This window comes from Heloderma suspectum, chromosome 2 (assembly GCF_057233095.1).
Source record: "Heloderma suspectum isolate Gila_16-S chromosome 2, 16-S_ref, whole genome shotgun sequence".
NCBI lineage: Eukaryota > Metazoa > Chordata > Lepidosauria > Squamata > Helodermatidae > Heloderma > Heloderma suspectum.
This window is the reverse complement of record NC_139459.1, coordinates 187759176-187785932: the sequence shown is the minus strand read 5'-3', so window position 1 is coordinate 187785932 and position 26757 is coordinate 187759176. Positions and strand designations below refer to the sequence as shown.

At 47.0% G+C, this 26757-nt stretch overlaps 1 protein-coding gene across 3 annotated transcripts in view; it reads left to right on the top strand.

The window, feature by feature from the left end:
* The window catches only part of AGAP2 (ArfGAP with GTPase domain, ankyrin repeat and PH domain 2), a 152846-nt gene that overhangs the window by 46176 nt on the left and 79913 nt on the right, over nucleotides 1–26757 (top strand). For 2 of the 3 annotated variants that reach the window (XM_084836811.1, XM_084836812.1), the window contains exon 1: nucleotides 13935–15769. The exons of the other annotated variant lie outside the window; for it this stretch is intronic. In XM_084836811.1, the coding sequence (XP_084692937.1) occupies nucleotides 14020–15769 (1750 nt within the window). In that variant the 5' untranslated portion in view covers nucleotides 13935–14019. Of the gene's footprint in view, nucleotides 1–13934; nucleotides 15770–26757 lie in introns of those variants that run through there. 3 annotated transcript variants of the gene reach the window in all.

The window sequence follows — 26757 nt, the reverse complement described above, 5'->3', positions numbered from 1 at the left end:
TCTGCTTCTTACTATGCTGTCTAGGTTGGCCATAGCTTTCCTCCCAAGGAGCAAGCGTCTTTTAATTTCATGGCTACAGTCACCGTCTGCGGTGATCTTGGAGCCCAAGAAAGTAAAATCTGTCACTGCTTCCATTTCTTCCCCTTCTATATGCCAGGAAGTGATAGGGCCAGATCTTAGTTTTGTTAATGTTGAGTTTCAAACCAGCTTTTGCACTCTCCTCTTTCACCCTCAACAAGAGGCTCTTGAGATCCTCTTCGCTTTCTGCCATTAGGGTGGTATCGTCTGCATATCGGAGGTTGTTGATAATTCTCCCGGCAATCTTAATTCCTATCTCTGATTCATCCAACCCGGCATTTCTCATGATGTACTCTGCATATAAGTTAAATAAGCAGGGTGACAATATGCAGCCTTGTCGTACTCCTTTCCCAATTTTGAACCAATCGGTTGTTCCATGTCTGGTTCTTACTGTTGCTTCTTGACCCTCGTACAGGTTTCTCAGGAGACAGGTAAGGTGGTCTGGTACTCCCATCCCTTTAAGAATTTGCCACAGTTTGTTGTGATCCACACAATCAAAGGCTTTAGCGTAGTCAATGAAGCAGAAATAGATGTTTTTCTGGAATTCTCTTGCTTTCTCCATGATGCAGCGAATGTTGGCGATTTGATCTCTAGTTCCTCTGCCTCTTCGAAACCCAGCTTGTACTTCCGGTAGTTCTCGGTTCGCATACTGCTGAAGCCTAGCTTGTAGGATTTTGAGCATCACCTTGCTGGCATGTGAAATGAGCGCAATTGTGCGGTAGTTTGAACACTCTTTGGCGTTGCCCTTCTTTGGAATTGGAATGTAAACTGACCTTTTCCAGTCTTGTGGCCACTGTTGAGTGTTCCAGATTTGTTGGCATATTGAATGCAGCACTTTAACAGCATCATCTTTTAGGATTTTAAATAGCTCAGCTGGAAGACTGTCATCTCCGCTAGCTTTGTTGTTACTAATGCTTCCTAAGGCCCACTTGACTTCACTCTCTAGGATGTCCGGCTCAAGTTCAGTGACCGCACTATCATGGCTATCAGGGACATTCAAACCTTTCCTGTATAGTTCTTCTGTGTATTCTTGCCACCTCTTCTTAATCTCATCTGCTTCTGTTAGGTCCCTGCCTTTTTTGTCCTTTATCATGCCCGTCTTTGCACAAAACGTTCCCTTGAGATCTCCAATTTTCTTGAAGAGATCTCTACTCTTTCCCATTCTATTGTTTTCCTCGATTTCTTTGCATTGTTCATTGAAGAAGGCCTTCTTGTCTCTCCTTGCTATTCTCTGGAACTCTGCATTCAGTTGGGTATATCTTCCCCTTTCTCCCTTGCTTTTCGCTTCCCTTCTTTCCTCAGCTACTTGTAAAGCCTCATCAGACAGCCACTTGGCTTTCTTGCATTTCTTTTTCTTTGGGACGGATTTCGTTGCTGCCTCCTGAACAATGTTACGGACCTCCGTCCATAGTTCCTCAGGCACTCTGTCTATCACGTCTAATCCCTGAAATCTATTCCTCACCTCCACTGTATATTCATCAGGGATATGATTTAGGTCATACCTGAACGGTTTAGTGGTTTTCCCGACGTTCTTCAATTTCAGCCGAAATTTTGCAACAAGAAGCTCACGATCTGAGCCACAGTCAGCTCCAGGTCTTGTTTTTACTGACTGTATGGAGCTTCTCCATCTTTGGCTGCAAAGGACATAATCAATCTGATTTCGATATTGACCATCTGGTGATGTCCATGTGTAGAGTCGCCTCTTGTGTTGTTGGAAAAGAGTGTTTGCTATGATCAGCATGTTCTCTTGGCAAAACTCTATTAGCTTTTGTCCTGCTTCATTTTGTACACCAAGGCCATGCCTGCCTGTTATCCCGGTGATTTCTTGACTTCCTACTTTAGCATTCCAATCCCCTATGATGAAGAGGACATCTTTTTTTGGTGTTAGTTCTAGAAGGTGTTGTAGGTCTTCATAGAACCGATCAACCTCAGCTTCTTCGGCCTCAGTGGTTGGGGCATAGACTTGAATTACTGTGATGCTGAATGGTTTGCCTTGGATTCGTACTGAGATCATTCTATCATTTTTAAGATTGTACCCCAGTACTGCTTTTCCCACCCTTTTGTTGACTATGAGTGCTACTCCATTTCTTCTAAGGGATTCTTGCCCACAACAGTAGATATCATGGTCACCTGAATTAAATTCGCCCATGCCTGTCCATTTTAGTTCGCTGATTCCCAAGATGTCGATGTTCAATCTTGCCATCTCATGTTTGACCACCTCCAGCTTACCTTGATTCATTGATCTGACATTCCAGGTTCCTAAACAATATTGTTCTTTACAGCATCGGATTTTCTTTTCACCGCCAGACACATCCACAGCTGAGTGTCCTTTCGGCTTTGGCCCAGCCGCTTCACTCTTTCTGGCGCTACTTGGAAATACCCTCTGCTCTTCCCCAGTAGCATATTGGACACCTTCCGACCTGAGGGGCTCATCTTCTGGCGTCATATCTTTTAGCCTTGTGATACGTTCCATGGGGTTTTCTTGGCAAGAATACTGGAGTGGGTTGCCATTTCCTTCTCCAGTGGACCACATTTTGTCAGAACTCTCTGCCATGACCTGTCCGTCTTGGGTGGCCCTGCACGGCATAGCTTATGGCTTCACTGAGTTACGCAAGCCCCTTCGCCACAACAAGGCAGTGATCCATGAAGGGGAGGGGTATTACTTAGCAGTGGTTAATTTGTTCTTTAGAAAAAAGAGGTACTGGGTCTCTCTGGAAATCACACCCATTGACCCAGCATCTCTGGTGAGAATTGTGTTCCGTACCAGTGTAGAGGCACTATTCCCTATTACTACTTTTTTTCTAGGTTTGAGTCCTGGCATTAAGAACAGGTTGCTGAATTGAACCTGGCACATATTAAGCCTTTATACAACTTAATATAGAGTACCGGGGTGTGAATGCCGCTTAGCAGTTCAATCCATAGCCCAGTTAAACTGAAACAGTTTTTAACCCATCAATTTGAGTGGGACTAAACTGGTTTAAGATCGCATACTTGGATTTTACCGGGTTGCAGCAGATTGGAGAGTAAAGCTGCCACGTCCCCCACATTGCCTGCTGATACAAATGGCTCCCTTGGAACAAAGAGCTGCTTTGAAAAAAGCCCAGCAGCTCCCAGGTTCAGCTGTGGAGCTGAGTGCTGGTGCCAGTACAGCCCTCAGGATTCGGAGGATGCCTCTTTCAGGCAGCCCCTCCCAGCTGGCACTAGCAGTGAAGGAACAAACGGGAGCAGCTGGATCAGTGGGAGCTGCTGTGAGTTTGTTTGCAAGGCTTTGTGGGACTGCAGGAGCTGCTTGGATGCTTGGGCTTCTAAGCTTGCAGAGCACACCTGCCGGCCAGCAAAAGGTATTCCCTAATGAGGGTTTGCGGCAGAAAACCCTACAGTTATCCATTCTGGCTTTCAGTGAAGGCTGCTGGGCTGCAATTCCAAATTAACGCACACTTAGAGCCACAGCCTTTGTTCTGTAAAGTCCTGCCATGAAGTGATGAGGTTAAAAAATGCCAGGATACTCCTTATGAGATCAGGGCTAGATCTACACGAGGGCTTTTTATTGGTATTGAAGTGTACTGATAACCATTGGGGCACATTACATATTGTGTATACCACTTTTCTAACATTATTCCCCACTTTTTATTCTGTATTATTCAAAATACCACAACAAATGACATTGTGTGTGTCATGAGGTATAAATGCACAAGAGGGATATAGTGTCACCATGATGAGATCGTATCAGTATGACAAGAAGTGTAGATCTGGCCCATGATGAATGTATATCATATCCACTCTCACAAAATGTCTGCCACTGGGAGAGGGCTTTCCATTCATAAAATGGTTGCCTTGGTGGGCATGGCCAGTCACAAAACATTCATTTCCCAGAAAGCAAACTGATGAGAACCTAAGTACAAGGCAGATATGAGGTCTGAGCTCCAAAACACAAAAGCACTCATTTGAACCCAAATAAAGACGGTGCTGGAAAACAGAATGTATTTCTTCAGTGGGCATTGGTAGCTAGAATATATTTCTTTAATAAGCAGTCCCAGCTGAAGCTACTAGTTAATAGCACATCCTGTCTGCTCAGGCCAGGGCTAGGGAGAAACTATTTGGGAATTGTAATGTAGACAGCAAAGGAGGACTGAGGATGCTTCCAGATGGACGACTCTTAGCACTACCAGTCACAAGGCACTGTGCAGCTGCTCTATCCTTTTCTCCATTAAGGAAAAAGACAGAAGAAGTGATAAGAAAACAGAGGAGGGTGATGAGCAGAAAACGACAATGTCTGGATCCCCCATGCATTTCGGTGAATGAGGCAGGACAATGGTGCAATAAAAGCCTTGTCTGGAAGCACCCTGAGCTTTTTCCATTAGTTGAGGGGCTCCAAAGGAGCACCAACATTGCTTTTAACTACAGGCTAGCACTGTTGAGGTGCCTACCTGCACCCACTACTAAGGCATATTTAATATTTTACATGGCAGTCATGCTTGCTATGGGTAGACCGGTATTTTATTCAGTGTTTGCTGTGGTTAGCACTAAAGTGTGAAGAGGACATGTAGACCTTCAGATATACAGAGTGCACATATCAGAGAGTCACAGCCAGTTGTGTCTTCCCAGGGCATAGCTATGGAGTGTCCCCTGCACAGCAATGTAACTGTCATGGCTACTCCCCAAGAACCCTGGGAACTGTTTCTCTAAGGGAGCTGAGACTTTTCTGTTAGAAAACATTAGCCCATCTTCACAAAACTATACATTCCAGGATTCCCTAGGAATCAGACAGCATGTGACAGTCAAACCAGTTTTAAGTGAGCCTTCAACCCATGGCTGAAGAGAGTTGAGCCCCTGCGTGTGGGCAAATTTAGCAGGGGAGTGGCTCGGTGGGAAAGTTTAATTCCCCTACCTGTGTGCAGTAGTGCTGATCTTGATTGGGGCCTTGCACACATACAGTAAAGTAAAAAGAAGTTGAGAACAGCCACACACTACATACAATATAATGTGTAGTTTAGACTTTAGGTTTACATCACACTAGTTCAGCAAGTAATCAGCAGATACTGTCCAGAAATGGATTTGCCACCTCATCTGCAGTTTGTGTGAACATGGTTGGTTCCAAACAAGGCTTTTATTGTGCAATTGCCCTGCCTCAAACACAGAATTTTACCTGTGGACGGCAGGGGTGGTGGTGGATCCAGATATCATCATGTCCGTTTATAACCCTCCTGTGTTTTGCTGCTGCTTCTGTCTTTTTTTCTTAATGCAAAAAAATCTTAACAAGGGAAAGATGGGATAGCTGTACAATGTCTTTTGATTGGTAGTGCTCGGAGCCGTCTGGAAGCACTGTCTTTAAGTCCGTAGCGTCCGGCATTAAGGGATGAAGCTTAAAGTCTTCTTTTGTCTCTGGTAGTTGATCGCATTTAGAAAGCCCAGTATAATCATGGTTAATGGCCAGATTTCCTTTTCTGTCTCCCTTTCCTGCCTACTTCCCTCTCTTGTCTCATATTTACTTAGATTGTGAGCCCTCAGACAGGCGACTTCCCTTTTTAAATTCTGTAGAAAGCACTTCGTTTATTTTAAATGCAATATAATCTTAATCATCATTTCTACTGGAGGAAATTCAGCGTTGTACTAATGACAACAATGGACCAAGTAACAGCCATAGCTATATGGATATCTTGGACAGGAGGAACCCAGGACTTCTTCCCCCACTTTCATTCCTTGTTCTTCTGGGACCTGCACTGTCCAATCCCAGTAACCCAGAATTATTTAGTGAACAAGCCCTCTATGGTTATTTGGCAACTGTACCTACACTACCCACCCCATTATTTAGGCCAACAAAATAAAATGTCTGACCTGATGAGAATAAAGAAGGGCTGAAATTTAGTTCTTTACTTGAAGATAAGGAGAGCAATAGCGGTATATGTAGCTAGCTGCTTGATGTTCTTCTAGATGGAAGTCAGCAGGGCAAATGCCCCCATTTTGTTGTCTGTCTTTGAATGGACCTAAGAGCCAAGATAATGTAACTTAGCCTTGTTCTACAGGGTCACCCCGACAGATCCTCAATGGGTCAATCAGCTTTTGCTTACTGGAGTCAATGGACTCAAATTGCTCTCTTCTATAAACTGACTCACTCCTTTCCTCTTTTAGAATCAGTGAGTCCAAATCTTGCCTGTCGGAAGCCAGCCTGTTGAGAGAAGTGGAAGATGGAATTAAACTAAATCTCTGTTCAGTGTAAATTGACACCGTTTCATTAGGGTCAGGTTCTCCATTTTTATAAAATGGTCTTGCTTTGGGGGAATTTCTGGGATCAGTTGCCCTACTGGTGTAAATCTCTTTCTCTCCTTTTTGCAGCTTAAAGAAAGGAGGTTCTCTGCTATTGCAACTGGCCTTATGACAGTCTGATCTGTCTAATGAGCCTATATTTACCTTTCTTTCAGGGTGTTCATCATCTTTCCAGTCCCCTCCCCCCACCAATCATTCCCACATATACCTCCCCAGCCTTTGATCTGGTATTGAGGAACATTTAATGTTGCCGTTAATGTTGATTTCGCCGGTTAGTTTAATTATTCCTGCTGTTTTCCTACATTTTCAGAGCTTTGGTTGCTATAACAACAAAATGTACAGATTTTAAAAAAAAATTCTAAGACATATTTTTGTTAGTTCCTCTGACTCAGAAAGAAGCAGTCGGATTTGACAAGAATAGGAGTGATGGAAATGTCCAAGATAAAGTATGATTGGCAGGGAGCTCTTTGCAGCTCTTTCTTTCTTTCTTTCTTATTCACTCATTCATTCCTAACTAAGGTTTAAAATAGGAAACAGGTTTCCAATCCATCTATAATCTACAGGCCAGATTTTCAGAAGGCTCCAGTTAGCGCACCAAGTGCTTGTGAAAATCTGGCCTCTAGTGAAACATTAAGAGCCGCTGAACGCTAGTCACAGTCTGGTTCATATTGAACAATCTGTTGCCTCAGAGTAAATGTGTTGATTGGTTTGCCTTGAATAGTTAAAAAATACAAGGTGGCCCTCTCTGGATCAAGACTTAGAGACCCACAGGAAGCAAGAGGCTAACTTCACAAACGGATTTGAACTGACCAGCCCAATCTGTCATGGGGGAACAAGTGGGCCAGGGGTGAATTGCTTTGGGCAAGTTTATGTTATTTATTCATTCATTACATTTATACCCCACCTTTCTTCCATTGCGGAGCTCAAGGGAGCTACATGTGGTTCCCAGGTGGTCTCCCCTCCAAGCACTGACCAGACCCAGACCTGCTTAGCTTCAGCCAGTTGGCTGCCTCATTCCAGGGTGACCATGCCCTGGAACCCTTGATTGTCCATGAGAGACTGGCATGGTGAGAAGTGGTACCAAGTGACACTTCTCCCTCCTTCCATCTGTGACAAGAACTCTACCCTTAGAGGGAAACATGTGGCATCACTGTATTGTGGGTAAGGTGTGATTTTTGGCCTGGCCCAGGCTTTACCATGCCTTCCATCCTCCTTCAGGGTTATGTTCCTAAAAGAGGCCTCAGTGGTTGCCTTAGGCCTATGGCAGCAGCATCTATAATGGACTGTCTTCTGGGGTTGTTATGAGCATATCGTGTAAAGCTTTAAGAAGTGCTAAATTGTTGAGGCGATGACAATAGTCTAAAAGCACCATACTGGTTTTCTACCCTTTTAAAGTCCTGTCTTACATATTGAAGAGCCCTTTGCATCAGAACAAATCCAGCACCCTGTTTTGAACAGTGACCAACCTCCCCAGCACGGGGGGGGGGAGCTTGCGACTCTCCAGATGTTTTGGCCTACAACTCCCATCATCCCTCAGCATGGGCTATGCTGGCAAGGGCTTATGGAAGTTGTAGGCTAAAACATCTGGAGGGCCACAAATTGCTCACCCCTGCTCTAGAGGCTTCAAGGCAGGCATGGAGGCAGCAATGCCACTTTGCCTTCTCCACTGTTTGTCCCTCAGCAATGAGGTGTAAGAGGTAAACTACATGATGCTTCTGTTTAGCTACTATGATGGCTATATCCCCCTTTATTTAGTCTCCCTTTAAAGCCATCTAAGTCAGCTGGGGGATTCTGGTAGTCCAGCACAGCTAGAGGGTACAAGGTTGGGGAAGGCTGGTGAAGGAGATGACCAATATGATGAGTCAGTATGGATTCCTTCCTTATCAAAGGAAGAATTCCTATAATGGTGAAGTGAAACTATCTCCAAACCCTTTTAATGTCCTCAGTAACAATGGATATTTATATAAGAGTTGAACACTCAGCTTGTCTCAGAAGAGGAAAAATCACAATTTAGGAGTATTGTTTACATAATTAGTATCCCTGTGATCACTAAGCGATATATTTTTGAGAGGAAAGCTCAGACTGAGCTCAAAGGGAAGGCACAGTATAGGTGGGAATCTTTTCAATATGCATTCAGGAACAAAGGAAAACATAATCTCTTCTGAAAGGCACTTGTTTTCTTTTTATTTTAGAACTATATAATATAATAACATTAACCTTTTGACCCAGTACAACATGGTTACAAAGCTTTATACACAGTAGATGCGTATTCATACAGATGTGACCTAGGCAACTTGGGGATGGCATCACTTCTGACCCTGTGCTAGTATAGACATTTCACATGCAATTGTACTGGTCTGGGATGCAGGCTCTACAGCTCAGTTACTTTCATACATACACACTGAAGTAGAAGTAGTCTGGGGTACAGTGAAAATCCCATGTATCGGTTCTGTACTGGGGCACAGCAACAGTTATTTAGCTATTGCTTAAGCGACATGTAAGAGCGTCGTGTGGCGCAGAGTGGTAGGCGGCAGTATTGCAACCGAAACTCTCCCCACGACCTGAGTTCGATCCCAGCGGAAGCCGGGTCTTGGGTAGCCAGCTCAAGTCGACTCGGCCTTCCATCGTTCCGAGGTCGGTAAAATGAGTACCCAGCTTGCTGGGGGACAGGTAGTCACGACTGGGGAAGGCAATGGCAAACCACCCCGCTATAGGCTGCCATGAAAATGCCAGCGAAAGTGGCGTCCCTCTGGGATCAGTAATGACCCGGTGCTTGCACAGGAGGAACCTTTCCTTTCCTAAGCGACATGTAGATTTCTGTCCATGCAGAGATGCATCCTAACAGACCTTTGGATGTGCATATGGATATTAATTTCTCATGTGGGGAGACAAGCTAGTTTAGGCTAGAGTAACTCTGTCTGTACTACTCACTGTGCACATCTGCTTCTAAAAGCAACATGAATCCTGCAGTGGTAGCAAACCTGTGCATGTGGCTGCATGCATATGAAACCTTCCTATTGGCACAGTATGGCAGCTTGCTACCAAGGTAGAGAATTGTGGCGATTATGTGCCTATGATGTAAGTACAGTTGGCAAGAATTGCTCCCTCAGCACTTTGGAAAGGAAGCAGCCGGTGCGTGCTGCTTTTTGAATATGAATCATTTTCAATGGTGCCGTCAGTTGGGATATTTAGGTGCAATTAGCATTAATTGGTCCTTTTGCTGGCAGTGTCAGAATATTGGCTGGACCAGTATATTCAGAAGCCCGGGCCAGCAGGAGGGCTGTATGCATGTATCAATAGAGAAATGAGGGTGTGCATGGATGCCTGCTTGGCACTTGTTATGAAAGCACTGGAGGCACTAGGGAAGGTTGCTCGATGCAGTTGGGACACACAGTTGGGAACCAGATGTCTGGCTGGGGAACAGGGAACATTTGTAGCTCATCTACAAGTGGTGCTTCACAAGCAGTCATTTCCCCTTTTAGATTCGGGAAGTGTTCCTACCAAAACCACCAGATATTTATTAGGGGGATTTCTACCCCACCCTTCAAACAAATTTCCAAGGCAGTGTACAATAAACTAAAATACAAGAAAAACAATGGCACCATACCAACAGTATACTAAAAGCAGCAAATCTAGAGAGCAGCAGAAAACAGCAGCAGAGATCAAGCAGTTTAGAAGAAAAGACCTGGTCATCAAAATGACATCAAGGTAGGTGCTAGGGGAGCCCCCCCCCCCCGGGAGAGCATTCCACAAGCAGGATGCCACCACTGTGGAGGCTCTTCCCCTGCACTTCAAATGGCAAAGGTACTCAGAGAAGGGCCTCTGCTGAAGGTTTTTGTGTGTGGACATGTGGAAGAAAGCTAGTTGTCCAGATGCCCTGGTCCCCAGCTGTAAAAGCCTTTAAAATTCAAAACCAGCGGTTTGAACTGGGCCTGCAAATGAGCTGGGAGCCAGCGCAGTTGACGAAGCACCAGAATGATATGATTGTACCCCCAGTTAATTATGGTTGCATTTGCACCGCCTCTATGCCACTGTTTTACACGTGGAATTATATAACATGATTTGCCCCTGTTACTGATCTACCCCTATTTTCATGCATGCCATGGAATGCTATAGTCCCCCATTGCTCCCTTCCCTAAGCTTTCTAGCAAGCTTCTGCCTATGCTTTAAACAACCTGTTAAGAAGCATAGTCAAGATATTCATGTTACCCCATAACACCTTTAACTGGAGTAGTTACGAATGGTGAAAAAATATACCGCTACCACCTTTTCAGTGCATACTGATGAGTAAAAATGTGCTGGTCATCATTTTGAACTAGAAGGTGGTAGCTCCTCCAAATCAGTTAACACAGGCAGAATACAAGATTGTGCATCAGTCAAGCCAATCCCTTCCCTTGAAATTGTTATTTTTTTCCAGCAGAACTTTCTTCAACTGCTCCAGAGCCACCTGTTCTGTGCCACTTGCTGTCATTTAATCTCCCCTCCAACATCTCTGCTATCATAGCTGGATTCTCCCTTCATTTTTGTCCCCAGACTGTGGTACATAACATTCTTTCATTTGACCCATTTTAGCACAACAGTAAAGATGGCTTTGGCCACCACTTCTTGCCATTCTTGGCATAGTGACTGCAACTGCCTCGATGTGTGTTGAAATGGTGGGGTTCATCACACAAGGGCAGAAATCTGCATCAGTACCGGGGCTTTCTCCATCCGGTTTCATTGCAGGATTAGATCGGGCTCCCTTACACAGTTGCTTCTATCTCATTATATTCCGTTCCTTACCTTTTCATGGGGTGGCTACTTTTCTGTGAAAAGCCATTATATGCACTGCGGACATTGCAAAATTTCCTCCCTGGTTCCTGCCCCTTTTCCTCCCCTCGCAGATTACTGGTGGTTTGGTTATGATTGACATGGAATGCAGATGGACAGCAACCTTCACCAAACTGCCCCCCCCCCCAGGCACCAGTTTCCTGGTGAACTGCTGGAATGCTAGCCGTTCTGTGTTGTGGAGTAAGCAGCTGAAGTTGGGAGTAAAAGTTGGTGCATTGCATTTAGTCACAGCATGGCAGCAAGCTGGCAGGTCAATATACTGACATGCCCACCACCCCAACGTCACTGCTGTCATCATCATGACCATGCCCCCAACAACCCCAAACAAAGTGGGTATTTTGCACTATGGGATAAATACATGGACAAGCCATGGCACTCCTGTTGCAAGGGCTGAAAAAATACTGTTTTTTCCGTTTGGGGGTAACATGGGATAGGCGGGGGAAATGGCAGGAAAATCACTAGAGGATTATGATGTCATGTTATTTATTTATTTATTATTTATTATTGCATTTATATCCCGCCTTTATTCCTCTTGCAAGGAACCCAAGGCGGCTTACATTATCCTCCTCCTCTCCATTTTATCCTCACAACAACCCTGTGAGGTGGGTTGGGCTGAGAGTGTGTGACTGGCCCAAAGTCACCCAGTGAGCTTCCATGGCCGAGTGGGGACTAGAACCCGGATCTCCCAGCTCCCAGTCCAACACTCTCGCCACTACACCACACTGGTTATGGGCCCTCAAACTTCCATGAGTGGCCAATCATGAATGTGCGATAAATTGCAGGTGTAAGATGCCCTATGACTGAAATATGTTCTGGCTTAATTAGCATTTCAACACCCTTCCAGGATTGGCAGTAAGCTGTGATCTTGGTGCCCATTAAAGAGATTTGCTGGAGCATTCACAAACTTGGTTGCCATGCCAAAAGTGACCCATTACTGTAGCTTTACCATCCCAATGGATGCAAATAATAACCATTAATGTTTCTGCTGGCCAGAGACTCTATTCTGTGCAGCACCTAACACTGGCTGCAGTAAAATAGGTGCACTATTAAAAAGAAAATAATATGCAACCGAAACCATGCCCTGTGATCCCTCCTGCCTGATTGAGCCATAGGCATGTGGAAATAGATGGGAGGAGCAGCTGACACAAGTGTGTGTGTGTATGTGAGGCCAGATAGGCAGGCTTGTTGAGGTAACTGCAGCCACCTGTAGCTGCGCATGCAGCCTTGCCTAACAGGCTTCCCTTCTCTCATTACCCTGATGATCCCATAACAGGTGGGGATTTGAGCACATTAGCGCATCATGCGCTAAACCTCCAGATGTTGGGCCTTCCCAGCTGTTTGCAGCTAATTGCCCAGATGACCTTGTCCATGGGGCGAACTAAAGAAGCCAATCAGCGCTGGCTAATTTAGCCCTACGTCGCGGCGTTGGGGGTGGGGCAGCACCGGTAGGGCGTGTGCGAGGTTCAGACATGCCCTGTCTTGAGACAGGCCCGCCCGGCGGGGCGCCGAGAAAGGCTCGAAGCGCCGCCGAGGTCTGGTGCGCGGGCGAGGATTCCGAGCGATCCGGTCCAGGATTTCCACGTGTCCCGGCAGAAAGCCTTCAGTCCTTGGCTTGTGCGTTTTCAATGTGATAACTCTCAGGATCTCTTCACAACCCCCATCCCCGTCTTCGTTTCCTATGATTCGGGCTCGTAGGATACAGCAGGCGTTTGCGGCGCGCGGGGAGCGTCTCCTTCTCGAAGGGGTTTGCCGCTCCTGCTGAGATGGCTTTGCTTTTTTCGATTTCCACGCTCCCGCACCCCCTCCCTCCGCCTTGCTCTCCGCAGTTCTGCTCGCCACCAGCCGCGGCTTTCTCCCAGGCTGGAAGCAGCTCATAAAACGCGTGCAAATAGCCGCACCATACCCTGCACCCCCCCCCCCCATGCATTAAAAGGTAGAAGCCACAAGGAGGAAAAGAAAGTGGGGCGGGGAGGACCCCAAACAAATTGGAGGAAGGAATTACTGCTGCCGCAGAAGCAGCAGCAAACGAGGGGTGGGGGAGCGGAAAGATCCTGGCCTCATCCTCAGCCTGGGCGGATTTCAGCCAGCCGCGAGCCGGAGAAAGGGGACGTGTCGAGTAAAGGATGCACCGTAGGAGGGCTGCAAAGGACAAGACCTGGAGAGGGAGCGTGAGAGACCCTGGCAGCTTGCCAGGACGATGAGGTCTCCTCCGATGGGCTCCCGAGGTTGCGGCAACACCACAAAAGGGGATCTGCTGCTTGCAACGAAGCTGTGATTCTCCCCCCCCCCGTTTTTTTCTTTCCCCCTCCCACTTCCCCTCCTTTTCCTTCCACGCTCTGGCTTGTCTGCATGGGAACAGCCATCCCTCGCCCTCCGCCACCCTACCTTTTTCTGCCTTCTCGGAGGGATTGCGTCCCTCTAGGCTTTGGCGCCGGCTGCGATTTTCTCCTCTTAAGGGACCACCAAGCCCCCCTTACCCATCTCCTCTCGCCGCTGCCGCCGCCGCCGCCACCTCCTCCGGTGGCAGGTGGTTGGTCGGAAGATGCTCACCTTCACGCCAGCAGCTGGTCTTCAGAGGAGCAGGTAAGGTCTCCCACCGCCCTAACTCCTCGGGACCGCCTTGACGAGCCGGCCAGCCACAGGGAGATGCCCAGGCGCCTGCAACCTTCCTCCGGAGCTGCCCTTTGTGCATGGACAGAGCAGGGTGGGCGTTAGGGGGCTCCAGCTGGCTGCTGGCATCCGGTGCCGTCCAAACGGGGTGGCGGCGGCGGCAGCAGAAGCGAGGGGGGACCGTCTGGCAGATGCTGGCTAGCGGTGTGGGCGCTGCCGTCCGTTCCCCCGGCACTCATGAGCAGAGGAGCCACCCTGCAGCGCAGGACGACCTACCTGATCTCCCTGACCCTTGTCAAGCTTGAATCAGTCCAGCAGCAAGAGGACGAGAAGGCGGGGGCAGGCGATGGAGTCCCCCAGCCTGACAGCCGGGACGGCGGGCAGGTCCAAGCCTCCAGCCCTTCCGCCCCGCCGATTGCAGACCCCTCCCAAGCCTCCAGCCCTTCCGCCCCGCCGATTGCAGACCCCTCCGGGGTGAAGGGCCGCAAAGAAGCCGAGGAGGCGGCCAAGCTCAAGAGGCAAGAGCGGATCTTCCACCGGCAGGATGCGCTCTGGATCAGCACCAGCAGCGCCAGCACTCCAGACTACCTGCTGCAGCTGTCGCCCAACAGTCCTGGGACGCCTGGCCCTTCCCTGTCCCCGGATGGCACTGGCCAAGCCGGCTCCCTGTGGACATCGCCCACTGGCAGCGGCCAAGGCTATCCTTGGGAGCCAAAGGCTGGGTCTGTAGCAGCCCCAAAGGCCAAAGCCGCCATGAGTCCAGATGCGCCGCCCATTGCGCCGAAGCCAGAAGTGCTGGGGCCTTCAGTTGCTCCAGCGGTGCCCCCCAAACCTGAGCCACTGGTGCTGCCTGTCGCACCAGCTGTGCCCCTCAAACCTGAGACATCTGTGGCCTCCAAATCTGAGCTGTCTGCCCCCTTTATCGCTCCACCTCTGGCCCCCAAACCTGAACCATCTGGGCCCTTCAAGCAGCCTGAGCCACCTGTGCCCTGTGGAGCCCCAGCTCTGGCTCCCAAACCTGAGCCAGCGGTTCCCTCCGTAGCCCCAACTATTCCCCCAAAACCTGAGCCGCCTCTGGCCACCGGCTTTTCACCTACCCAGCCTGAGGCCGTTGTTCCCTCTGCTTCTGCAGCAGCGACTCCCAAGCCTGCAGTGACTGTGGTTCCAGCAGCTCCAGCTGTAGCCCCGAAGCCTAAAGCCATTTTGGTTCCGGCCTTTCCTGCCTTGCTGCCAAAGCCAGAAGTGGCTGTAGTCCCCCCGAAGGCTGGGCTGAAAGAAACCTTGGAGGTGCCAGGAGATGAGTTGCCGCTGCCGCCGCCGCCTGCCACTGCCAGCTGCTCCTCAAGCGCTGCGGCACCGGGACGCCGGATGTTGGTCAGCCACGCTAGCTGGGGGGGCCCTGAGCCTGGGACCACAGAAATTAGTGTGGGCCGAATGGGTGGCTCTTCTTTCTCCCACTCAGGCGCCTCCTCTCCTCACCCGGCGGCCGGCAACCGCCGTCTTCGCTTGGCCACAAACAAGCCTTTCAAAACAGTGACCACCAGTGGGGCCAAGGTGGGTGCTGAGCCAAAGGCCAGCAAAGGGGCCCACAAGGGGGGCACCCCCAACCGCCTGTCATGGCCAGAGAGCGAGGTGAAGGGCCGCATGAAGGTAGCAGTCAAGGGCAGTGGGGAAACGGTCCCCAGAGGGGGGTCCAGGGCGAAACTGTCTCCTCACAAAAACAAAAGCAAGACTCTGGATAACAGTGACCTCAACCACGGCCCAGCCAGCCTGGCCTCTTCTGGTTCCTGCTCCTCAGAGGCAGCGGTAGGGCTGAAGAGAGGCCGGGAGGGTGGACGGGCCTCTACCCGCGACCGTAAAATGCTCAAGTTCATCAGTGGCATCTTCACCAAGAGTCCGGCTTCTACTCCCACTCATCCTGGACCGGGCTGGAGCCTTAGCCATAAAGAGCTGCTTAGCGTTGAACTGGCCAAGGGAGAACTACCCAGTAAGTATGGCGGCCTGCGAGGCCTGATCTCTCTGGGAGTGCAAGGGATGGGTTGGGGCTCCTAGCCAGTGGGCTTGGGTGGGGTTGCCAAGGGTTGAATGTGGGAGATGGGAGGGGAAGTGTTTGAGGACTGGTGGTGTTGTGTTATTGTGTTTGGGGGACACTGGGCCCAAGGATCTTGTTTTGGGATAGTATCATGTAAATGCTACAATGATTTCTGCTGTTATGTGTCACAAGCAGAGAGGTCCAGGCATAAAAACTCCCGTGATTCTTTTTCCACCTCAGCTACAGATTCTTTTGTGTGGCCTCTGGTCAGCTTCTTCTCTCATCTGAACCTCTATAGATTTCGCACAGGAGATTCATTAATGTGTGTTGGGGGGAGGCTTTGAGATTGTTGGTGGGTGTACCTTGTGAGAGAAACCTGCAATTTCTCTGGGAAGGAGATTCTGGACTGCCTAGCCTTGTTGCCAAGGTGATGGTAGATGATGGCCACCAATGAATATGTGTCTAGTCAAACTGTGAAGGTCTCCACTGAGGTGAGGAGGAATCTCTTGATCCCAGATGTGTGCTGCAGCAACTGCAGCAGCGTGTGTGTGTGTGTGTGTGTGTGTGTGTGATGGGTTCAGATGACCTCAGTGTCTCCCATAGGAAACAGAGATGATAATGTGATTATTGCTGTAGGGTGTCTGCAGGCAACGAGAAGGATTCTATCTGCAGGCTTTTCCATGTGGAACTGATCTGTGATCAACAGGCCAGATATTACAAGGGTCACCTTAGGCTCCTTCTCAGTCCTGAAGTTGGCTTGGAACTGTTGACTTGGAACTGCTATGGGAGAAGAGACTGTCATTTCAGAAGCAAAATCCCAGGGTTCCATTTAGCCAAGCCAGGGTTAGCTGCTGACAGTTTTCTTTCCAGTTTTTTTTTCATTCCGCCATTAAGTATTTTGGGACAAAAACTGCCCACAGTGTGGTGATGATGCTAGTGATTACTTCAGGTTACCTAGGATATGCTCTTCAGTTCGGGACAGCTGCGATACCAAGATTGGGATTCAGTAAGAAGGGTATTTCTGCATCCCTTGCAACATCCAACTGATACAGACCCTGCCAGGATAGAAGCACCAAGCACAAAACGGGAGCATAGTCTCTGTAGGAAATGCTTCTCTTGTTCATTGTGCTGGATGAGAACTATGCTGATTTTACAGGTTGCTTCATGAGTATGGCATGGGAGGCAAGTGGGGTGAGGTGTGTGTGTGTGTGTGTGTGTGTGTGTGTGTAATGGATGCTTAGTGTTCTAGAGAGAAGATGATTTAAGTGGAGATGCTGACAAGTGTATTTGACAGTGGATGTGGACAGGGCACCACTTTTAACTCTTTTCCACCAGGCCAGAATTATTGGCATCCAACTAAATTTAACAGGCAATAAGCATTTGAAATAATGGAAAGTTGAGAAAAAATCCAGACACTATGCTGTGTAGATGTTAATGGGAGTACATTGCTATGTCGTGACATGTAAGTTCAAATAGAAGCAGGTCTGTATGAGTATATAGTCATCCAAGTCCATGCAGAACTTGATACTGGTTACAGAATTTAATGACCTGAGAATCTCAGTAGTGTGTAACTCTCTTTCTTTTTGAAAAGCAAGTTTCTAGTCCCCATGGTTACACGATGTTCAGTGTATGTTAGCAGAAGTCTCCATTGTGCCAGAGGCATCTTCTTTGCACAGCTCTTTGTGGCTTCTTTTGTGACTTCTAGTTGCATTTCTCTCCTGCTGCCCTTCCATTCCTTCAGGGAAGGGACCACAGCTCAGTCATAGAGAACAGGTTCAGTCCCCACCATCTCCAGTTAGACAAATTGGGTAGCAGGTGATGGGGACAACCTCTCTGCCTGATATCATGGAGAGCAGCTGCCAATCAGAATAGACAATGTTGGACTAAATGGACTTGCTATATAAGGCAGCTTCCCATGTTGCTTGGGCAATCCTGTAAAAGCTGAAACATGATTCAGTATCAATGGAGAAAAAAAATTAATGAATGCAGGCAATATATAAGCATATGTGCATAAAAGGATGTGTCATTTCCCTTGGTGTAGAGTTTAGGTTTTTTTAAAATCTTGAGAATAACCAGGTTAACAACAACAAAAGAATCATCTCCATCAACTGATGCTTGAAAGATTGTAATATATCTGGTGAGGCTCCAGTGTTTAGGCTGTCCATGTTCCCTGATTCTCTTAAATATAGTCATTAGTTAGGTGGCTCACCAACCTAACGAAGCCTAGTTTTTGATGTGCTCCCATTGTGGGAGGGTTGGGAGACCTTCTAGCCAGAGGGGCTGCTCTTCTAATTGCTCTCTGAAGTGAGAGGCTAATTGCAGTGGAAAGTTAGATTAAAGGGTATGTTTTAGAAAGCAGGAATTACTGCCCCCCTCTGATCAGCTGTGGCAAGCCCTCGTTCCCACTTTGTGGGTTGCGTGAGACACCCCTGCAATTCTGCATGGTACTGTGAAGGGTGCTGATCCTCCTCCTACAGGATCACATCTTTGTGTTCAGCTTCCCTTGACAACACATAGCTTCTAGTAATTAAGAGAATGTTGAGAGGCGGAAGAGGTAGGGCCAGTTGCCCTCAATCTTGGGAGGTCTCTTAAAAGAAGAAAGAGTTTAGTATACTCCTCTGTAGGCATCTGTCTACTCCAGAAACTTAAAACTGGTTTAATAGTCTTTCCCTATCCTCAGGAGCCCTGACAGCTATTGTTCTATGAAGGGGGCTAAAGAGAAGTCTCAGCACCCCCACCAAACAGTGATTCCCAGGATTCTTTGGGGGAAGCTAGGTTTTCTGGGTGGGTCGATTCTGGGTGAACAGTGGATTCTGAATGAGGGGGGGAAGGTATGATCTTGGAGATGTTTGCCTTCTTGTTATGATGAGCCTCCCCAAGTCCAGAAAACTGCTGGTCCTACTGCGCACGCTTCTGCATATAGGTTTTGAAAGTGGCCAGAAATGCATTTCACATACCCAGTAGTGTAGTGGAGCCAGGGTTCACAGGGACACGGCACCAGCAATTTTTGATTAGCGGGGATGCTGATGTCATCTGCCGCTGCCACCATCCCCTCTCCTCGGAATTCCCTGTTAAGCACATAAGAAGAGCCCTGCTGGATCAGACCAAGGGTTCATCTAGTCCAGCATTGCGTTCACACAGTGGCCAACCAGATGTCCCAATGGGAAGCCCACAAATAGGACACAAGTAGCACCCTCCTGCCCATGTTCCCCAGCTAATGGTGTACATAGGCATGCTCCCTCTGATACTGGAGGTAGCATATAGCCATCAGGACTAGTACCCATTGATAGCCTCCAAGAGCCTGTTCCCTCTGAGCTTAGCTGTAATCCTCACAGTAGCTGTGGTGGGGGCGGAGAGGGAAGTGAATTTTCCCTGCAATAATATATTGTTCTTTGTTGTTATTGTTCTTTATTGTAATGCAAAGTGTTTTTGGGTGGCCTGGTCTTGAATGAGCAATGAAGACCCATTAGTTTTACAGAAGACCTGCTCCTAGCAGATCAAAAGTGCTAGAACTGGTTTCTTGATATGGATCAACACAGTCACCTGCAGTTTTTGGACTCTCCCTGGGGCATGGCTCTGGGACTGTCATGATGAGTGTCAGCACTTCAAAATGTTTCACCACACCACTGCGCATACCTTAAAAAAAGTCTTGCAGTACGTATGTACTGAGCATGTGGCTGGCAGTCTGAAGGGTTGAGCCTAAGATTGGGAAGAGCTGTTCATCCTGTGCAACTTACTTTCTGCTGTGACGGCAGGATGAAAATTGCCTTTTTCATTCATGTTCACATTTCTGGTTTAGTGCTGGGGCAATCGGTGAGGAGAGCCCACCATCTGGCATCTTCTGCATCTGGACAGCTATAGCCCTAGACCAGGCCTGTGCAACTATTTTATTTTTCGTTATTAAAAAGTGTACCCCACCTTTCACAAAGCTCTGAGTACTTGACAGCCAATAAAAAAGCAAATGATTTGTGGCCCACCGAGCTGAACGCAGCCCACCAGCCAAGCAGTAGGGTACCCCCTGCCCCTTCTTGCAATCTCAAGCTGTTCAGCCTGCAGGAGGCAAACGCAGGAGGTCCATCAAGCCCACAGTGAGTTGCGGTCGTCTTGGTGGGCTAGTAATTGTGCAGGCTGAAAAGCAGGTCTTCAGCTGTTTTATCTTTTCACACACATTCTTTTTATTCCACATATGAATATTGTTAATATAGGATAAAACACGGAAGAGAAGATGAATGTCTTTTCTTGGGACTGTATGGGTTGTGTTCACTGGTGTCATTCCGCTAGTGCAAAGCTTCTACTATTTGCAGAAACCCTGTTTTTATCCTTGCGCAAGTGCAAAACAACAGGAAGGAAAAGATCCCAAAGCGCCACTGAGTATGGTCTATAATAATTGTTTATTCATTGTGCAGATCTTTAAAATGCTCTGCTCTGCGCATTTCAAGACAAAGTCTCTTCAGGAGCAATTAGTCTCTTGGTCAAGCCTGCTTCTATTTCTGTAGGAGCTAGTCTGTTCTATTCATTCTGCTTGCACAAGCTATTCTGCAAATTGTTGCGCAAGGCGTTATGCAACTCATTATGACTTCATTAAGCTCGGTGTTGCTTGCGCTAGTTGTGCTAGTTCTGGTAGTAGTTGTGCAACCGCTGGCAGAACAACGCCAACTCTTGTAATTTTTCTGCCAGCGTAAGATTGGATATCACCAAGAACTAGCCCAACTGGTGCAAGCAATACTAATGAAGTTGTACTGGGTTGCTCAATATCTTGTGCAATGACTGGTGAAATGATTTGTGGAACAGCTTTTGCAGTGCACAACAGCTTGCTAAAGCAGAATCAAAGCATGAGGTTGGACACTTGCACAAGGATGAAAACAGGGTTTCTAAACAGTAGAAGCTTTGCACTAGTGGAATGACACCACATATAGCCCTTTGCTTTTGCATACATGCTACTGGGATGGGGAAGAAAAGCCGATTTAAGCGGCTAGTGTGATAAGAATGTCCATTGGTCCTTCCGATTGCCATGCCTGTATTAATCATTATGCTAAGGAAGTGCTAGAGTAGAGTAGCCAGAATAATCCTGGGAAATTCAAGGAAATGTCAAACTTAAATATCCAGCCTTCCTTTGTGGTGAAAGTTTGGTGTCAGATATATTCCATTTTAGGAAACAAACAAGCCACAATTCTGGGGTGCTTTTTAAATACATGCCAGTCTAGGCAATGCTTCTCTTGTGCAAGCAGCCAGTTCTTTCTGTAGTTTCCTGTTTCTGTGCCCAGACACAGGCTCCCTGGGGTCAATGGAACCACTCACCGCTGCTGACAGTGCACTGGGTGTAGCATCTCTTGTGTAAGGATCACAGAGCCATTGACAAGAATTGGTCATTGACAGTGCGTAACCATTCTAAGATAGTGTTAGCTGACTTGCTTTATACCCAGGGAAACTGAGGCACAGGCGTAAGATACACTCGGTCCCTGCTTTTAGCTTCTTGAAGGTCACCTAGAAAGCAAGGGCAGAATAGGGATAGAAGTGAGCAGTCCCAGCCCCACAGCTTCCACACGTTCTGGTTTTAGAGAATTTAGAGAATTTAACACTTGTATGTGTTGCTCTTTAAGCACTGATCTGTCTGTAAAAACAGTAAAAAGCCCTGTAGCACCTTAAAGTTTGCTTGTACATAAGCATTCATGAGCTCAAGCCTACTCCATCAGATACATGCAAGAAAATTTATTCCACTATAAACTGGTTAGTCTTTAAGATGCTCCATGAGTATTTTGGTTTTACTATCAACTGTTGACACACCCAGCTTTGTGGGATGTGTTTATGACTCTAAGTCTAAATCTGGCGTGTCCAATGTGGTGCCTCTGGGCACCTCTTTTGGCACCTGCCCCTTCTAATCCTTATTTTATTTCTTAAGATGTTTTAATTAAAAAAATTAACTGAGAGCCTAGCATGTTGCAAAACAAAGTGCTGCCTGCAGTGCCATCTTTATTTGGGTTCAAAGGAATTATTTTGTGTGTTAGAATGCAGACCCTACCTCTGCCTTGAACTCAGGTTCTAGGGCAGGTTATTCTTCTTTGGGTCTCACCAGTTTTTCTTCTGGGAAATGAGTGGTTTGTGACTAGCCTTGCTCACCATGGTAGTGATTTTATGAATGGACAACCCCTCATGGCAGCCATTTTGTAAGAGTATCCACAACACTCTCTTAAAATTCCAAATGTGCCTACTGATCCAAAAAAGGTTGGGGACCCTTGAGAAAGTAATGATTTGCAGACTGAATACCTGTTTTGTACCATAGTGGGGGAAATTCCAGGTTTCACAGTAGTCCATTAGATAGCTGTTGCAGTGTGCCACAGTTCCAAGGAACAGGGGAATACACAAAGGTACAGTGGTAGTTATTAAAACAATTTGTGTTGCATAGGAGAAGTATGCAAAGTTTCAGTAAGCAGGAGATAGCCATCCTTATAAAACGGGTGGGCAACCTGTGGCTCTCCAGATGTTTTGGCCTACAACTCCCATCAGCCCTAACCAGGATAGGTAATGATGGAAGTTGTAGACCAAAACACCTGAAGGGCCACAAGTTATAACAGGGTGGGCAAACATTTGTCCTTTTGTGTGTATCTCAATTTCCAGTTTTACAATTTTGTCATTTACCATGGTAGTTTGATGAAGCATATATTTATACTTCACACCTATACCAGTTTTCCACATTAATTGTCATTGGTTTCCCCATGGGATCCAGGAAATTGTAGTTTCCAGGAATAAGGTGAGGGTGCTGAGGATTCTCTTGTCTTTCTCCAGCACCTTGCACCCTGTAGTTCTGCACTCTTGCAGAATTACCATTTCCAGTGTTTCCTGGGTGAGGGAATGGCTGTTAAACTGTCAAATCCTGTGCATATTTGCTCGGAAGTAAGTCTCATGTTCCCCTTCATGGATCACTGCCTTGTTGTGGCGAAGGGGCTTGCGTAACTCAATGAAGCCATAAGCTATGCCGTGAAGGGCCACCCAAGACGGACAGGTCATGGCAGAGAGTTCTGACAAAATGTGGTCCACTGGAGAAGGAAATGGCAACCCACTCCAGTATTCTTGCCAAGAAAACCCCATGGAATGTATCACAAGGCTAAACGAGATGACGCCGGAAGATGAGCCCCTCAGGTCGGAAGGTGTCCAATATGCTACTGGGGAAGAGCAGAGGGTATTTCCAAGTAGCGCCAGAAAGAGTGAAGCGGCTGGGCCAAAGCCGAAAGGACACTCAGCTGTGGATGTGTCTGGTGGTGAAAAGAAAATCCGATGCTGTAAAGAACAATATTGTTTAGGAACCTGGAATGTCAGATCAATGAATCAAGGTAAGCTGGAGGTGGTCAAACATGAGATGGCAAGATTGAACATCGACATCTTGGGAATCAGCGAACTAAAATGGACAGGCATGGGCGAATTTAATTCAGGTGACTATCATATCTACTATTGTGGGCAAGAATCCCTTAGAAGAAATGGAGTAGCACTCATAGTCAACAAAAGGGTGGGAAAAGCAGTACTGGGGTACAATCTTAAAAATGATAGAATGATCTCAGTACGAATCCAAGGCAAACCATTCAACATCACAGTAATTCAAGTCTATGCCCCAACCACTGAGGCCGAAGAAGCTGAGGTTGATCGGTTCTATGAAGACCTACAACACCTTCTAGAACTAACACCAAAAAAAGATGTCCTCTTCATTATAGGGGATTGGAATGCTAAAGTAGGAAGTCAAGAAATCACCGGGATAACAGGCAGGCATGGCCTTGGTGTACAAAATGAAGCAGGACAAAAGCTAATAGAGTTTTGCCAAGAGAACATGCTGATCATAGCAAACACTCTTTTCCAACAGCACAAGAGGCGACTCTACACATGGACATCACCAGATGGTCAATATCGAAATCAGATTGATTATGTCCTTTGCAGCCAAAGATGGAGAAGCTCCATACAGTCAGTCAAAACAAGACCTGGAGCTGACTGTGGCTCAGATCATGAGCTGCTTCTTGCAAAATTTCGGCTGAAATTGAAGAACGTCGGGAAAACCACTAAACCGTTCAGGTATGACCTAAATCATATCCCTGATGAATATACAGTGGAGGTGAGGAATAGATTTCAGGGATTAGACCTGATAGACAGAGTGCCTGAGGAACTATGGACGGAGGTCCGTAACATTGTTCAGGAGGCAGCAACGAAATCCATTCCAAAGAAAAAGAAATGCAAGAACCAAGTGGCTGTCTGATGAGGCTTTACAAGTAGCTCACGAAAGAAGGGAAGCAAAAAGCAAGGGAGAAAGGGGAAGATATACCCAACTGAATGCAGAGTTCCAGAGAATAGCAAGGAGAGACAAGAAGGCCTTCTTAAATGAACAATGCAAAGAAATCGAGGAAAACAACAGAATGGGAAAGACTAGAGATCTCTTCAAGAAAATTGGAGATCTCAAGGGAATGTTTTGTGCAAAGACGGGCATGATAAAGGACAAAGAAGGCAGGGACCTAACGGAAGCAGATGAGATTAAGAAGAGGTGGCAAGAATACACAGAAGAACTATACAGGAAAGATCTGAATGTCCCTGATAGCCATGATAGTGCGGTCACTGAACTTGAGCCGGACATCCTCGAGAGTGAAGTCAAGTGGGCCTTAGGAAGCATTAGTAACAACAAAGCTAGCGGAGATGACAGTATTCCAGCCGAGCTATTTAAAATCCTAAAAGATGATGCTGTTAAAGTGCTGCATTCAATATGCCAACAAATCTGGAACACTCAACAGTGGCCACAAGACTGGAAAAGGTCAGTTTACATTCCAATTCCAAAGAAGGGCAACGCCAAAGAGTGTTCAAACTACCGCACAATTGCGCTCATTTCACATGCCAGCAAGGTGATGCTCAAAATCCTACAAGCTAGGCTTCAGCAGTATGCGAACCGAGAACTACCGGAAGTACAAGCTGGGTTTCGAAGAGGCAGAGGAACTAGAGATCAAATTGCCAACATTCGCTGCATCATGGAGAAAGCAAGAGAATTCCAGAAAAACGTCTATTTCTGCTTCATTGACTACGCTAAAGCCTTTGATTGTGTGGATCACAACAAACTGTGGCAAATTCTTAAAGGGATGGGAGTACCAGACCACCTTACCTGTCTCCTGAGAAACCTGTACAAGGGTCAAGAAGCAACAGTAAGAACCAGACATGGAACAACCGATTGGTTCAAAATTGGGAAAGGAGTACAACAAGGCTGCATATTGTCACCCTGCTTATTTAACTTATATGCAGAGTACATCATGAGAAATGCCGGGTTGGATGAATCAGAGGTCGGAATTAAGATTGCTGGGAGAATTATCAACAACCTCCGATATGCAGACGATACCACCCTAATGGCAGAAAGCGAAGAGGATCTAAAGAGCCTCTTGTTGAGGGTGAAAGAGGAGAGTGCAAAAGCTGGTTTGAAACTCAACATTAAAAAAACGAAGATCATGGCATCTGGCCCCATCACTTCCTGGCATATAGAAGGGGAAGAAATGGAAGCAGTGACAGATTTTACTTTCTTGGGTTCCAAGATCACCGCAGACGGTGACTGTAGCCATGAAATTAAAAGACGCTTGCTCCTTGGGAGGAAAGCTATGGCCAACCTAGACAGCATAGTAAGAAGCAGAGACATCACCTTGCCGACAAAGGTCCGTCTAATCAAAGCTATGGTTTTCCCAGTAGTAATGTATGGCTGTGAGAGCTGGACTATAAGGAAGGCTGAGCGCCGAAGAATTGATGCTTTCGAACTGTGGTGCTGGAGAAGACTCTTACGAGTCCCCTGGACTGCAAGGAGGTCAAATCAGTCCATCCTAAAGGAAATCAACCCTGAGTGCTCATTGGAAGGACAGATACTGAAGCTGAAGCTCCAATATTTTGGCCACCTAATGCGAAGAGAAAACTCCCTGGAAAAGACCCTGATGCTGGGAAAGACTGAAGGCAAAAGGAGAAGGGGACGGCAGAGGATGAGATGGCTAGATAGCATCACGGATGCAATGAATATGAACTTGAGCACGCTCCGGGAGAGAGCGCAGGACAGGAAGGCCTGGTGTGCTATGGTCCATGGGGTCACGAAGAGTCGGACACGACTGAACGACTGAACAACAACAAGTCTCATGTTAGTCATTTGTAGCACAGATATATAGTTGCATGCTACATAAGAAGAGCCCTGCTGGATCAGATCAGACCAAGGGCCCTTCTAATCCATTCTGTTCACATAGTGGCCAACCAACTGCCTGTGGGAAATGCACAAGTAGGACATGAATGCAATAACACACTCCTACTAATGTTCTGCACTTGGTTTAGCTGTTGCACTGTTGGACCCATGAAACAAAACCTTGCATACCCTAGACATGGATGGAAACAGTTTCAATGCAGTGTGATACCTTACCAGTTGTAAATTTTGTGAGCACAAGATATAATACCTACATGGAAGTGTATTATTCCACACAGCCTGCCTTGGAATCAGGGTTGCTATGCATTCCCAGATTTTAAGTAAATGCATCTAGTTTTAAATGATGATTTCCATTGTTATGCAAAGTGAGAAGGATTTAGGGGCCAACTAAGTTATCCCTAGGAGGAGCCGTAGCCCTGTGGCAGAGCATCTGCTTTGCATGCAGAAGATCCCAGATTCAATCCCTGGTGTCTCCAGGCAGGGCTGGAAAAGCCCTTGCTTGAGATCCTGGAGAGCCGCCGCCAGTCAGTGTCGACAATACTAGGCTTAGATGGACCCATGGTCTGACTCGGTATAAGGCATCTTCCGATGTTCCTTGAATTATTATGATGGAAATGCTCGTAAGGTACTCTTACATGGCCAAAAGTGACTGGATTTGAATAACTACTTGAAATTCCGCAACACACAGCAGTTGCGTTAAGGTGAGTGATAGATAAGATGTTCGTTGGCAGTGGGAGCAGCATGGCAGTTCACTTTG